This window comes from Lithobates pipiens, unplaced genomic scaffold, assembly GCF_037356315.1.
Source record: "Lithobates pipiens isolate NorthernLeopardFrog02 unplaced genomic scaffold, aLitPip1_a1.2 Scaffold_23, whole genome shotgun sequence".
Classification (NCBI taxonomy): domain Eukaryota; kingdom Metazoa; phylum Chordata; class Amphibia; order Anura; family Ranidae; genus Lithobates; species Lithobates pipiens.
Genome location: NW_027507785.1, coordinates 272,476,000 through 272,490,818, shown reverse-complemented (window position 1 = coordinate 272,490,818; position 14,819 = coordinate 272,476,000). Strand labels below are relative to the sequence as shown.

Here is a 14,819-nt window from a genome sequence, read left to right as displayed (position 1 = left end):
TCAGGCAAGCAGCAAAATACATAGTAGAAATGCACTCACTAACCACTTTATTAGGTACACCTTGCTAGTACACGGTTGGACCCCTTTTGTCTTCAGAACTGCCTTAATTCTTCATGGCATAGATTCAACAAGGTGTTGGAAACATGCCTCAGAGATTTTGGTCCATATTGACATGATGGAATCACACAATTGCTGCAGATTTGTCGGCTGCATATCCAAGATGTGAGTTGCCCGTTCCCAAAGGTGCTCTATTGGACCGAGATTTGGTGACTGTGGAGGCCATTGGAGTACAGTGACCTCATTGTCATCTTCGAGAAACCAGTGGTGAGATGATTTGAGCCTTGTGACATGGAGCATTATCCTGCTGGAAGGAGCCATCAGAAGATGGGGACACTGTAGTCATAAAGGGAGGGACATGGTCAGCAACAATACTCGGGTAGGCTGTGGCGTTTAAATGATTCTCAATTGGTACTAAGGGGCTCAAAGTGTGCCAAAAAAATCCCCCCCCCCCCCACACCATTACACCACCAGCCTGAACCATTGATACAAGGCAGGATGGATCCATGCTTTTCATGTTGTATACACCAAATTCTGACCCTACCATCTGAATGTCACAGCTGAAATCGAGACTCATCAGGCCAGGCAACGTTATTACAATCTTAAATTGTCCCGTTTTGGTGAGCCTGTGGGATTTGTAGCCTCAGTTTCCTGTTCTTAGCTGACAGGAGTGGCACCTGGTGTGGTCTTCTGCTGCTGTAGCCCATCTGCTTCAAGGTTCGATGTGTTGTGCGTTTTGCAAACCTTTGTTGTAACAAATGATTATTTGGGTTACTGTTGTATTTCTGTCATCTTGAAATAGTCTCCCCATTCTCCTCTGACCTCTGACATCAACAAAGCATTTTCCTCCACACAACAGTTGCTCACTGGATATTTTCTCTTATTCTCTGTAAACCCTAGAAATGGTTGTGTGTGAAAATCCCAAGAGATCAGTAGTTTTGAAAAACTCAGACCAGCCGTTCCAGCACCAACAACCATGCCACGTTCAAAGTCACTTAAATTCATTCTGATGCTCGGTATGAACTTTAGCAAGCCGTCTTCACCACGTCTAGATGCCTAAATGAACTGAGTTGCCACCAAATGATTGGCTAATTAGCAATTTGTGTTACCAAGCAATTGAACGGGTATACCTAATGAAGTGGCCGGTGAGTGTATATACATCAAGATACAGATAGGTCCCTGATCTCCGCTACAGCAACAGCCCAGCTCAGTCAACCTCCAGTCTGCTGGTTGGACATAAAGTAGCAGCAGCATGATCTTACCTTCTGCACAGTGATGGCTGGTGCTCCATTGGTCGGGGGGCGGCAGAAGATCCTCTGGCTCTAATCACATGCTTCAAAAAAATACGCCCCCCCCATTGGAATCCATGGTCCGGCGCCCTGTATGCAGATCAGAGGGCCGGACGCATGGCCCGTGCCCCCTAATCGACGGACCGCCACTGTTCCTGCATGTCCTATTAACACATGTGCATTGCAGCTAAATCTGATTGGCTTCTAATGCTGACCTCCCTCTCTAAGGGCTGCTATGTACAGGAAGTCAGGAAGCTGACTCCAGGACAAATTCACTAGTTGCATTTAAACAAACATGTAAAGTATGAATTTGTTCTGGAGTCAGTTTTCTGTCCTTCGGACAATGGTCACAGGACAAGCTGAAAGGGTGAATTTCCCCAGTGGGGACACACAGAGAATGTTCTGTCCTCCCCACACCTTACCATGTGGACTGTATAGCTAAACCCTCCAGTCCTTCAATAAGCCAAACTGTGTGTAGAAGTCTGTCAGTAGGCAATCTTGCTCAAACAATTGGTCAAGCATTCCTAGGGATAAGTTTTCCAGTTGCAATATAGTCATTTTCCCAGCACAATTTTTTTTGCATGCACAGTGAGGATCATGACTTTTGTAGATTGTTGGGAATTTGAGACTGTAGCCATGCCTTCAAAGATAATCTGTAATATATATATATATATATTTGCACACTTGCTATATAAATTATGTAAAAAAGAAAAAAACAAATTACATTTAACCACTTTAAATTTGGCAAATTTTAACATATATGTAAAAATATATGCTTTAACTGACAATTGCGCGGTCGTGCGTCGTGCGACGTGGCTCCCAAACAAAATTGGCATCCTTTTTTTCCCACAAATAGAGCTTTCTTTTGGTGCTATTTGGTCACCTCTGCGGTTTTTATTTTTTACGCTATAAACAAAAATAGAGCGACAATTTTGAAAAAAATTCAATATTTTTTACTTTTTGCTATAATAAATATCCCCAAAAAATATATATAAAAAAACATTTTTAGTTTAGGCCGATACGTATTCTTCTACATATTGTTGGTAAAAAAAAAAGCAATTAGCGATTATTGATTGGTTTGCGCAAAAGTTATAGCGTTTACAAAATAGGGGATAGTTTTATAGCATTTTTATTAATATTTTTTTTACTAGGAATGGCAGCGATCAGCGATTTTTATTGTGACTGTGACATTATGGCAGACACATCGGACATTCTTGACACATTTTTGGAACCATTGTCATTTATACAGCAATCAATGCTATTTAAATGCACTGATTCCTGTGTAAATTACACTGGCAGTGAAGGAGTTAACCACTAGGGGGCAGTGTAGGTTTTATGTATGACGTTATGTGTTTTTTTTATTGTGGGGGTGTGGCCTGGCATGTGACGTCACTGATCGTCCTTCCCTATAAAAGGGAACAGATGATCAGTGACAGCCACACAGAGAGGTTTGTTTACACAGACCTCTCCTCATTCTTCAGCTCTATGACTCGATCGCGGGACACCAGCGGCGATTGGGTCCACTGGTCCCGCGGCCACGGTCACAGAGCACAGGACCAGGTCGGGAGCGTGCCGCCGGCGCGCTCCCGACCCACGGCTGGGCACTTAAAAGGCAACGTACAGGTACGTGCTTGTGCCCAGCTGTGACATTCTGCCGACGTACATCGGCGTGAGGCGGTCCTTAAGGGGTTAAATATAGAAGTTTACTTCCTCTTTAAAAGCCTTTACAGGGATGCGAGACACTGCACACTACTTGCTCAACGGGTGGGGAGGAATGTGAATGGCCTCAGCCTTGAACTCCGCCTAAGCCATGTCCTTCTGATGCATTTAGGTCCGCCCACCAGAGCTTAGTCATAGAGGTCTAGATTTTCTTTCTGGATTAAGCACAAGACAGCCTGAACCCTTACATTGATGTGAGACACTGGATTTTAAACTTGCAGAGCACCTTGAGCATGGTTACTTAATAGGTTTCCAGTTTCCAGTTAAATGTGAACTCCGGCTCTATAATCACCATTTACATATGTGTGCGGGACCTACGTGCGTGTTCGCACTTGCACGTGAGCATAGGGGACATGGGCACTTTTTTTTTTTTTTACACTTTTTTTTTCAGGTTTTTTATTTACCTTTATGCTATCAAGGTAAACCTTGAACTCCTTGCTCCTCCCATCAACTTCCTATTTAAGGCATGCCTTTGCACTTCCTATTTGCCAGATTATTGTGCTCTTGTCCAGCCCATATATCGTTCCTTGTGCTCATGTTGCCACCTGAATTTTCACTATCACTCTTTACCAACTTTTGGCTTGTTCCTTAACTTTGCTTCTGCTTGAGCCTAACCTGCAACCACTTGTTACCAACCTTCGGCTTGTTTACCGACTACACTTCTGTTTGATCCCTACCTGCTACATCTGCTACCGCACCATGGCTTGCACATCTCCTGGAGGGGTAATTCTGGGGCCCATGACCTGGTTCTATCATGCAGCAATGTCCATCTCCAGTTGAACCAGTGTCATCTGCCAGGGGTACCTGCTCATGTGTTTGTCCTGCTAGTTTCCGCATAAGCCTTTCCACTGTTGTAGCTATTGGCCTCCGAGCCTGACCCTGGACAATGACACTAATCTTGATTTATTTTTCATCATATACATTTCTTGCTCTGCAAAAGCTGCTCAAGCTTTGGCATGGGCAATGACTAGTACTTTACTTGTGGATGTGAGTTTACAGGAATCAAAGACATAGGACTTTGTTCTGCAAGAAGATGCCCAACTCTGTGCTGCCTTGGTGGAGTCACTTGACTGTGTAGACAACCCTGTAGTGCCATATGCAAGTGATTTTGCTGAGAGAGGGGCAGACCTTCCAGTAATCAGTATATCTTACTGGGTTTCCGCTGTCTGTCCTCCTTACACATTGCCCTGTAACCTATGTCCAGTCTGACAGGCAGCTAAACCGTTCTACCCTTCAAAAAGACAGATTGTGTGTGTAAGTCTTGGAACAATTTTAAGAAGCACAAGGTGAGGTGAAACTGGGGCAAACAACAGAAATGCATACAATAAACATTATCTGAACTGATACAATATGTGGGTAAACAAGAGTCCAGGTTCTCACCAGTAATGCTGTTACTGAGCAATAGTCTCCACATATGCTCCCCAAAATGGAGTATGGGTTTCCCAGAATCCACCTGTTTTCTCCCCCTAAGAATGAGGGGATGATGGGAGGATGGAAGCCTTACAGTTACCAAAATACTGCTAAAACAGTCTATGGATGGATGTGAAGCAGTGTTGCTTGGCCACTAGATGGAGCCCAAAGCAAAAACAATAGAAATAACAATACATCTAATGAAGCTCTATTCTGGAAACATTACAGACAGCAAAAGGTACTTGACAGAGGGACAAAACCTTTCCTACTCTATCAAAAACACTTTCACTATACGTACTGTATACTTCAATTACTTTTTAGTGAACACATAAATATATATCACTGGTGTGAAAAGAATTCATGCAAACCTACTATGAGTGTAGTGTTTTTCCATGAATAATGCCGACTTTTCTGTCTGACCAAAGCATATTAGACCTAGACCTACAGCATGTTTTATAGATCACAGTGTTTCCCACTGATGGCCATACAAAGTTAATGTAGAGACCATAAGGGCAATGAAGAATTTTAATCCTGTGATTTTTGGTTAAAAATTACTTTCCTGACATACATGTGCCCTTACCCTTCCTTACACCCGTGGAAGGATATCACTCGATTCACTTATCAACACAGTCAGTGCTGATGGAGGAATCCCGCCTGCAGGGCTTTTGTTTTCCCGCTCCCCGCGGGCTCCCACCCTCTTCTGCCCAGCAGTGTGAATTTCGTTGACTAAAATACTTTCATAGACTTAATACTATTTTAGTTGACTAAATAATACTAAAACAACTGAGATGACTAAAAGATGACCAAAACTAAAATGGCATTTTAGTCAAAAGACTAAAATAGTGTACTGTAGCGGGAGAAATCCCCCTATTGGGAAAACCAGGAGCAACCACACTGGACACAGACTTCTTAGGAAAACAGACTTTTTATTTCACACCGGCCGGCGTGACACTCCACTCCTGCTCACGCTAGGTAGTCGAATGCCCAGACCATATAGGTTTTAACAGCATACATATATGTAATTATGTCACAGGTGATATATTTCCTCTAGTAAAAGTTAACTCTTTGTACTTCTTAACACAATACAGCTAGCATCTCATTTACAGTTTGCAGAATTTTCTGTATCTTCAGCAGTTTGACCTTTGTGGCTTCTTTTTTTTTCTTAATATTTAATGTTGGTAGTATATTCAGGTAATATGTGCAATGGTATTACAGCCAATAGAGCTTACAGTTTTTTGTTTTGTTTCTTAATGTTCAAGTTGTATTTCTGCTTGTCAAAAAGCAATATACAGTATTTGTTTGTTTATGAAACTTGGTTTTATCTATAAAGACGTTCTATATCACAATGGCTTAATCTGTGTCTGTAGTTCGTTTAAACCTTAATACCAGAAATAATAACATGTTATTTGATTTTTACTCCAGGGGTATATAAGGAGTTTGGCAAATTGGCAATTCTAAAGAAATGCTTAAATAATGCATTCAAATCTAAATAAACCCATTCAATTATACAGTAGATGACTAAAATGTACTGGAGTTTTTAGTAGACCAAAATGTACTGGATATTTTAGTCAACGAAAATATGACTAAAACTAAAACAATTCTGATGACTAAAATATGAATAAAACTAAAATGTCATTTTAGTCAAAAGACTATAACTAAAACAAAATCGAAAGTTGATGTCAAAATTAACACTGCTGCCTGGCAGAACACGATGATCACTACCAGCTGCTATAGCTGCTGACAGTGATCACATGAAAAAAATATGATAGGCTGGTTATACTGAAGCCGATCAATGGATCGACTTCAGTAGAACCAGCCTGCCCATACATGGATCGAATCTCGGCTGGTCCCTGCTGAACTGTCCGAGACCAGCTTAAAGTGGTCGCTATAATCTATTCATGCTCTCTGTTATAACAATATGTGTCCCAGTGTCTGATCTATATATAAAAAAATGCTGATTACCTTATATCAAAGCGTCACTTGGCATTCACGTGACTCCTTGGCTCTCTCCTCTCCCCAGCTGACAGCTATAGTGGGAGGGGCCAAGAAGTTCCACTAATATCAGCTGGGGAGTAGAGAGAGTAGAGGAGTTACTTGAGCGCTTGGAGACGCTCTGTTATAAGGTATAATCTTCATTTTTTTATATATAGATCAGACACTGGGACACATATTGTTATATAACAGAGGGGATGGTATGAATAGATTATAGTTTTTAAAGCAACAGGCGGGGAAGGGGCGGGCACTGTTGGGAGAAGACAGGCAAGAAGGGAGTGGGGTGAGGAGAATAGAGAAGGACAGAGCAGGGCTGCAGATGACAGAGGCACATAAACTGACCACGGTGTCAGGGCTCAGTAGTCATGATAAACCATGGTCAGTTTACAAGGGGGAGAGCATAGCTAGGCAGGATCAGCACAAGCACTGTGCAGGAAACATGAAGCGCCAGCTCCCCCCTCCGCTTATCCGCTGGGGAGGAGAGAGAGGAAACATGAATTGTCGCCAGCACCCCCCTGCTCTGCTTATGTGCTAAGGAGGAGAGAGAGGAAACATGAGAGGAGGAGAGAGGGGAAATATCAACTGAGGAAGAGAGGAAATAAGAATGGTTCACCTTCGGCAGCACCAACCCCCATGCCCCCGCTTATCGGCTGGCTATTGGAGAGAGGAGGGGGAGAAAGCATGCAGAGATTGCACTGACATTCCCCACGGCTAATCTGCACTGATTTACTCGGACTGTGATTGGGCAAGACAAGGCCAGGGGGAGTGGCAAGCTCATCAGGGGACATGGACAGAGACATCAATAACAGATCGCAGAGTGCAGCATGGAGGATAAGTCAAATATTTAATGTGTCCTGCTGACTGTGCCCTCTGTGCTGCCTCTACATTGTTGTGGCACTGTGCCGACACCATCATCAGCGATAAGGTGGCGCTACTTTTAGCCACTAGCGGGTGGTTATTTGGCCACTAGCGGGCGGTTTTAACACCCCGCTAGCAGCTGAAAAGGGGCTAAATCCCCGCAAAATGCCACCGGAGCAGCGTTTTGCCAGCGGTATCATAGCGCTAGCCCATTGAATTCAATGGGGAGCAGCAGTAGGGGAGCGGTGAGTTCACCGCTCCAAAGAAGCTGCTGGCAGAAGTTTTTCTGACGTCCTGCCAGCGCACCGCTCGGTCTTTCATACTGGATTGAATGGAGCTGCTTTTTTCCAGGCGCTATTTTTAGCAATATAACGTCTGAAAAACACCCGCAGTGTGAAAGGGGTCTTAGTCTGACTAGCTCCCTATAATTGATTTGCATTGTGAAAATGGATGACTCTGGGTGCAAATGAGCTACATTTTGGAGAGCCCACTGCCCGCCTCTTCACTATGTAACTCTCATCCCCATCCACAGTCATCCTCATCCATTTTCACAATGCAACTCAATCATCTTCATCCACACCCAGCATCTACTCCATCCCTGCAGTCTCCACAACGCATGCATCCCCACCCACGCCGAGCACCATCCATCCCTCCAGTCTCCACAACGCACACATACCCACCCACGCCGAGCACCATCCATCCCTCCAGCTTCCACAGCGCATGCATCCCCACCCACGCCGAGCACCATCCATCCCTCCAGCCTCCACAACACACATAATGTGGGGGGTCAGACCTCGGGGGGCCTAGGCTTAAAGCTGTGTAAGGGGCCCCAAAATTTCTGATGGCTGCCCTGATCCTAACACACTATTGGTGGAACATTTGTCCAGCAGCAGGCAGGAGCAATCAACCACTAGGCTTGGGAAAGACCTAAAATATGAATAACAGCTCAGCGGACACAATATTGAGCTAAAACTGAAAAAAAAAGAGTATATAAAAAGCAATTGAACAAAAAAATCAACACCTTGACTTGAACATGGTACACATTCAGTGACTATGCATCTAAACTCTTGAAATCTTGTGTTAGGCTTGCAAAAAAATGTATTGCAACTGGTTTATCCCTTTTGGTTGGTTTTTGCAAATGGTGGGACTCAAGTGTCTAATGTCACTCCTGTGCTTCTGGAAACATTAATGGGCTTGTGCTTTTCCCCAATGTACAACTAATAAGCATATGGTTACATAGTCATATATTGCATATAGAAAGTATCTCAGTTATAGTATTCCCTTATATGGTAGGTAGTGCCCAGGTGGGGATGATCTGGTCCACAAATCATGAAGCAGTACATGTTGCATCTAAAGCAGCCTTTTTATATGAGATTCGGAATTGATTTCTCAGAGATTTTTTTTTGTTGGCTCTAACAAGGAGATTTTTCAAATTCTGACTATGGATGTATACATGAAGTGGGGATCTGTTGACCTCAGGGTGAAGGTTGCTGCCACTCTGACATCTAACTATGATGAAAGTGGTTGGTAACTTTCTCAATTCGATATGAGGTGAAATTGTGTGTCTGTATGAAGGAGGCCCTCATTTAAGGTTTCTAGAAGATTTGGAGAAAAAATCTCCCAGGCTTGTATGAACACTTTGTTGACAATGCCTATTGGGTGCCCCACTCAAGAAATGAATTCCCTATTATCTCAGTCTGTGTGCTTTGATCATCTTCATTAGAACAGATGTGAAAGATTCTGCAACATATGATGGGGATAAGCACTCAAATGTAAAGTGCATTGTGATCAGGTTTCAAAAATAGATCTGTGACCAGATGGCCATCTTCCCCCAAATGTGACAGTTTTTTCTTTTTTAGCTTTTTGTTTTATTTCTTTTTATATGCTTTTGTCTAGTTCCAAGTGGGTATTGTGTCTGAATTTTATTTCCAGTTTTCCAGGAACGTAATTGCCTTTATTTAGAAAGCATGCACATCTAGTCTGTGGAATACGTGTACATGCAAAATAGTTATCCAGATATAGGGGGTTGGGACTTCTGGAACAAGTTACGGCAAGTAGTTGACTTCCGTGTCCATAAATAGTGTTTAAGGCTGGTGCCTTATTTTGTTCTCCCAGCACTGTTTTCTCATGGCAGTTTTGGAGTATTTGTGATGAATAGGGTTAGGCTCTGCCATGATACCATGGAAAATGGGTGGACAACACCAAGCATCTAAAAACCTCAGGTACACCCTGGAAAAAAAAAAAAAAACAGACAGAAGTTCTAAACCTTCCATAGAACCACACCACACTGGCGGTTTATGCACATAAATGTTTTGTTTGTTTTTAAAGCCATTCCTCACTAAGGAAATCATAGTTATTTTCTATAGAATTGCTAACCTGCCAAGGCTCAATCACTTTGCAATGTTGAGTTTGTGTTTTTCATATCAAGGACCAGCAACAATTACTTTGCATTCACCTCTATGGCTTAGCTACAAACCACTAAAGAGCAATTTGTAGCATTGAACACTAATGTAATGACGTAGCACAAGTTTGACTTGTAGCTGTGATAAATTGCTTCTTAGAGACAAATCAAAAGCAACTATAGTGATTAAGTAGCTAGCTAAAAATAGTTGTTAATCGCTACCGATAGTAATTTGTATCAGCATTTAATTGCGGTCACAAAATTGCCCGTTTGACAGGGCCCTTACCCTACAAAAAATCTTCACAGGTAACAATAAAACATAAAGCAGGCCCCAAATGTTTTCTGATCTAACTAAAATGTAATAGTGTTTTGTCTAACCAAAACAAAATCGTGGTTTAAATAAAATTGTGCTTTAGACTCCATGCACACTAGGGTTTGTTTTTGCTCCTAGAGGCTAAATAGTTTTATCCTATGTGTTCATGTACACTACATTAGGCTATTAGCGTTTTTTGAGCTTCAGCATCTAACAGCAGAAATAAAACAGTTTTTAGGCTCTATGTACACTAGCGTTTTTTTAAATAAAAAAAATGCTGGATAAAAATGCTAGTAATAGCTTTTTGTAGTAGTGTTTTAGCAGCATTTTAGGAGTGTTTAGAGCGTTAGCGTTTTATTAACTTTTTTTTTGTAAAAGGAAGAAAAGCTCAAAAAACACTATTAGTAGCATTTAGTAGCATTTAGAAACTTTTCTGCTGGAAAAATGCTCCAAGAAACTCTACAAAAATCTTTCTTCTGCTCCTAGATGCTGAAGCTCAAAAAACGCTAATAGCCTAAAGTAGTATGCATTGACACATAAGATAACACTATTTAGCAGCATCTAGGAACAGGAAAAAAACACTGATAACAGCTTCTAGTAGCTTAAAAAAAACACGTGTGTGCAAGGAGCCTTATAGAGTTTTGGCGTTTTCCCAGCAGAATAAAATGGCTGAACGCTCTTCAACACTTCTAAATGCTATTAAATCGGCTCCTAACAGCTTTTTCTGAGTTTTTTTTTCTTTATATACTGCAAAAATGCTAATAAAATGATCATGCTTCTAAAAGCTACTAAAACGCTACTGCAAGCCGGCACAAAAATGCTAATATCAGCATTTTTCATCCTGAGTTTTTTTTTGTGATTTTTGAGCTTATAAAAAAATGCTAGTGTGCATGGAGCTAAAGTCAGATCAATTAACAGAACATTTCTGACTACTTCTAACTTAGTGTACTATGCGTGTCACACTACTGCTGTTTGCAATGTCTATAAGTCCTTTTGTCTATCAAAAAAGACATGTTCATGTTGAAAATTAAATACATTTTTATATGTAGATTTTATCCTATTCTATGCATTTTTTTTATCATTGTTTTTCTTGTTCTTTTTTCATAGGAACTAATGGAACAAAAGAATTAGTCAAGTCTGAAATGCCTCCAAACCAGCTTATTCTCTCCTGGTGTTTTCCAACTTTCACGAGTGGCAAAAACTAAAAAAAAAAAAACATATCTAAAAAGATCAGATATGTCTAACTTCCACTATGCAGTGAACAATACGTTACTTAGTTCCACATTATTCGTTTGAATAATTATTACATTTATAGGCAATTTTTTCCACAGCCCTGTGGTTATTCCAAATTATAATATAATAATTATATATATGTAATTATTTCCATCTTTCATGTAGTGATCCGGTCTGTATTCCTTGCATAAGGCCTTTTAACTACTGCTTTTCTACACCTGACTAAATCCTAAGCTCCTGATATTGACTCATCCCCATCTGAAATAGCATCACACTTTCTAGTCACTACACGCTGGCCACAAGAACCAATTTTAGGAAATGAAGAGGTAGCAAACAGGCAAAGCAAATCTATAGAATGTGTCTGCATGTGAAGTTTGCAGAGTAGAAATATTGTCTTAGAAAACATGTGTTAGACATATGTTACATGTGTGTTAACATCTGGCTAGGGAACATATGTTAGGAATCCACTGGGGGCTGTAACATCCCATCTACACAACACACAAGAATCTCTATCCTATAGCTCCTGCACTACGCTCACAGATCAAGCTGCTAGTGCAGAAGAAAAATATGAAAATGTAGAAAATAGGGAGGAGATGTGTCACTAAATGCATGAAAGACTTTGAACAGTACCAATACAATCTGGACATCATCTCTATAATAATAACAATAATAATAAACATTTTAAAGTCCAAAAAAAGATGGGAACCAGACTCTTCTCAACAATATGGAAGACGTAAACAAATGTATTCATGCAATGAAAATATATTCAAACTCATTAGACAGGCCATTGATATTCTATAAGAATACGTTTTGATATTTTTTTTTTCTGCACCTGCCTTCAACATTGCCCAGTTATTGTATTAGTTAACTCTGGGAACTGTAAGCCAAGATGCAATGCTTGGAGATACCGTTTTTGACTCTGTTCCTCTTATCTTGTTGGGCAAGACCCTATAAAGATGATTATGTCCTTCAGCACAAACAAGAATTAGTATTAAAAGCTGAATATCTAAGGCTACTTTCAACAAAAGAGCCATGTAGGCTCAGTCCAAATAAAAGAACTGTAGTGAGCTTCTATCATCCACCTCAAGAAGTCTACACATCACAAGAGCAACGGTACATGGAAGACTTGGAATGTATGAAACATGGATCACATGGATGCAGCGTAGAAAAACCAAAGAGAGATCGATCCAGTGATAATAACAGGGATGCAAGAGTTAAATCACAGAACAAAAACGACTGGAATACAACATATAATTACAAACATCTTAGACACGTCTCAAAAATATTAAACAAAAATTCTCTCCGAAGGAGCTCTAGAGCAGTAAAAGAACATAAAGATGCACAAAAGGAAAATAGAAGATACCCCAGAGAATCTGAGTTAATCAACTCACAGAGATTGTTTTCAAATTTCTCAGTACCTTTTCTACTGCATCAGAAGAATCCGACTGATGGGGCCCTTTACTTTCATGGTGCACACAGTCAGCTGGCCCTAAATCCAGAAGCCGAGCAGAAAATACCTCAAGAAACTTTCACTGTAGAACTGTGGGTGAGGCCAGAGGGCGGTCAAAACGATCCAGCAGTCATAACAAGTAAGAATTCTGCAAAATATAATATTATTTATAATTTTTTTATAGGCGTGGTAAACTTCATTGGTGTAAATTGCTAAAGTGTGAAAAGTACCCTTTCACTTGTCTAATATGCCAATACCATTTGTTTAGTATGAATTCAAAATATAGGTTAACATGCAAAATTCTACAGCCACTTTGGAATAATCCTTAAATCCATAAATCCTTATTTTCATAAAAAACATGTTATACTTATCTGTGGAAGCAATAGGAATGAAAGAGATTGGACGCCACTCACCAACTCTGTGCTAAGATAATGTGTGGCCTCATCCAGCGCTGTTTCAGCCACGCTACATGGATCACATGTTATACTGATCCGTGTAATGCTTTTGCACAGAGCAGTCCTGATTCTCTTCTTCTCAGGTCCCCCACTGCCACTTGCTTTGGGGACACTAATGTGTGATCACTCCAGAGCCTTGCCCTACAGAGCGGGGCTCACTCCTGCCCTGCTCTCTCACTGGCTCTGACTGACAGCAGCGAGAGCCAAAGGCTGCTGTATCTGAGGCAATGAGGAGCGAGAGAGCCAAGGGAACCTCGGCTCTTGTGCAAATCAATGCATCAATATTGGGTTTAGGTATTTAGGGGGAGCTGCGAGGAAAGCTGCATGCAGAAGTATTTTTTTACCTTACTGCATTATAATAAAGGTAAAAAAACCTTCTCCCTTTACAACCACTTTAAGTCAGAGGACACTCCTGAAGAGGAAAGTAACATTATGCCACGTACACACGATCAAACAATCCGGTGGAAAAGTCCGGCAAACTCAAGTCCGCCAAACAATCCCCCCGTGTGTAGCCTCCAGCATACTTTTTTGACCCGAAACTACGGCGGACTTAGAATGCCGTGTTGCACTCCAATCTTCTCGTCGGACTCGCATTTCGGCGGACAATCCGGCCGTGTGTATGCCAGTCCGCCGTACTTTTGAAATGAGCGGACTTTTCCCGCCCGGAGAAAAGTCCGCTCATTTCGAGCGCGTCTCCAGGTAGGCGGGGCCCGCAAAGGAGACGTCGCTGGCCCCGCCGCCTGGTATGGACTTAAAGGGGAACCCAAACGCCGAAAAAAATCGGCGTGGGGGTTCCCCCCCAAGTCCACAACAGACCCTTGTCCGAGCATGCTACCCGGCCGACCAGGAAAGGGGGGGGTGAGCGAGCGCCCCCCCTCCTGAGCCATACCAGGCCAAAGCACCTTGTCCCCATGTTGATGAGGACAAGGACCTCTTCCCGACAACCCTGGCCGTTGGTTGTCGGGGTCTGCGAGCGGGGGGCTTATCAGAATCCGGGAGCCCCCTTTAATAAGGGGGCCCCCGGATACCGCCCCCCCACCCTATGTGAATGAGTATGGGGTACAATGTACCCCTACCCATTCACCTGTAAAATAAAAGTACAAAAAAAACACAACACACGAGATAAAATACTTTATTGCACAGCTCCGGGGGTCTTCCATCTTCGGGGGTCTTCTCGCCGGACTCCTCCGCTATCTTCTTGTAGCTCTTTTGCTAGCGGAGGAGTCCGGTTTTCTTCCTCGCCGCCGGCCTCTTCTTCCGACTTCGGGGGTCTTGTCCCCCTCTTCGGTTCTTCTGCCGGGCCACCGCGCCTTCTTATAGCTCTTTTACAGGCGGTGGCCCGGTCTTCTGTCGCCGCCGCCGCCGCCGCCTTCCGTTCTTCTTCTTCTTCCTCTTCTCCTGGAGATGTTGACTCGACGATCTCTCCGGCCGCAATGCCAGGGACGCGCTGCGCTGCCACTTATATAGGGACAAGGGGCGGTGTCACATGGGTTTATGTCACATGGGTTGGTCACATGGGTTGATGTCACATGGCGACAGTCCCAGCATCCTCCGGGACTGTGACATCGTAAGGGGGCGGGTCACCATGTGACACCAACCCATGTGACATAAACCCATGTGACACCGCCCCTTGTCCCTATAT

General features: G+C 42.4%; 1 protein-coding gene across 3 annotated transcripts in view; it reads left to right on the top strand.

Moving 5' to 3' along the window:
- PAPPA2 (pappalysin 2) overlaps positions 1-14,819 on the top strand; it is a 366,677-nt gene that overhangs the window by 16,677 nt on the left and 335,181 nt on the right. For all 3 annotated transcript variants that reach the window (XM_077453193.1, XM_077453192.1, XM_077453191.1), the window contains exon 2: positions 11,147-12,861. In XM_077453193.1, coding sequence (XP_077309319.1) covers positions 12,162-12,861 — 700 coding nt within the window. In that variant the 5' untranslated portion in view covers positions 11,147-12,161. The remainder of the gene's footprint in view (positions 1-11,146; positions 12,862-14,819) is intronic.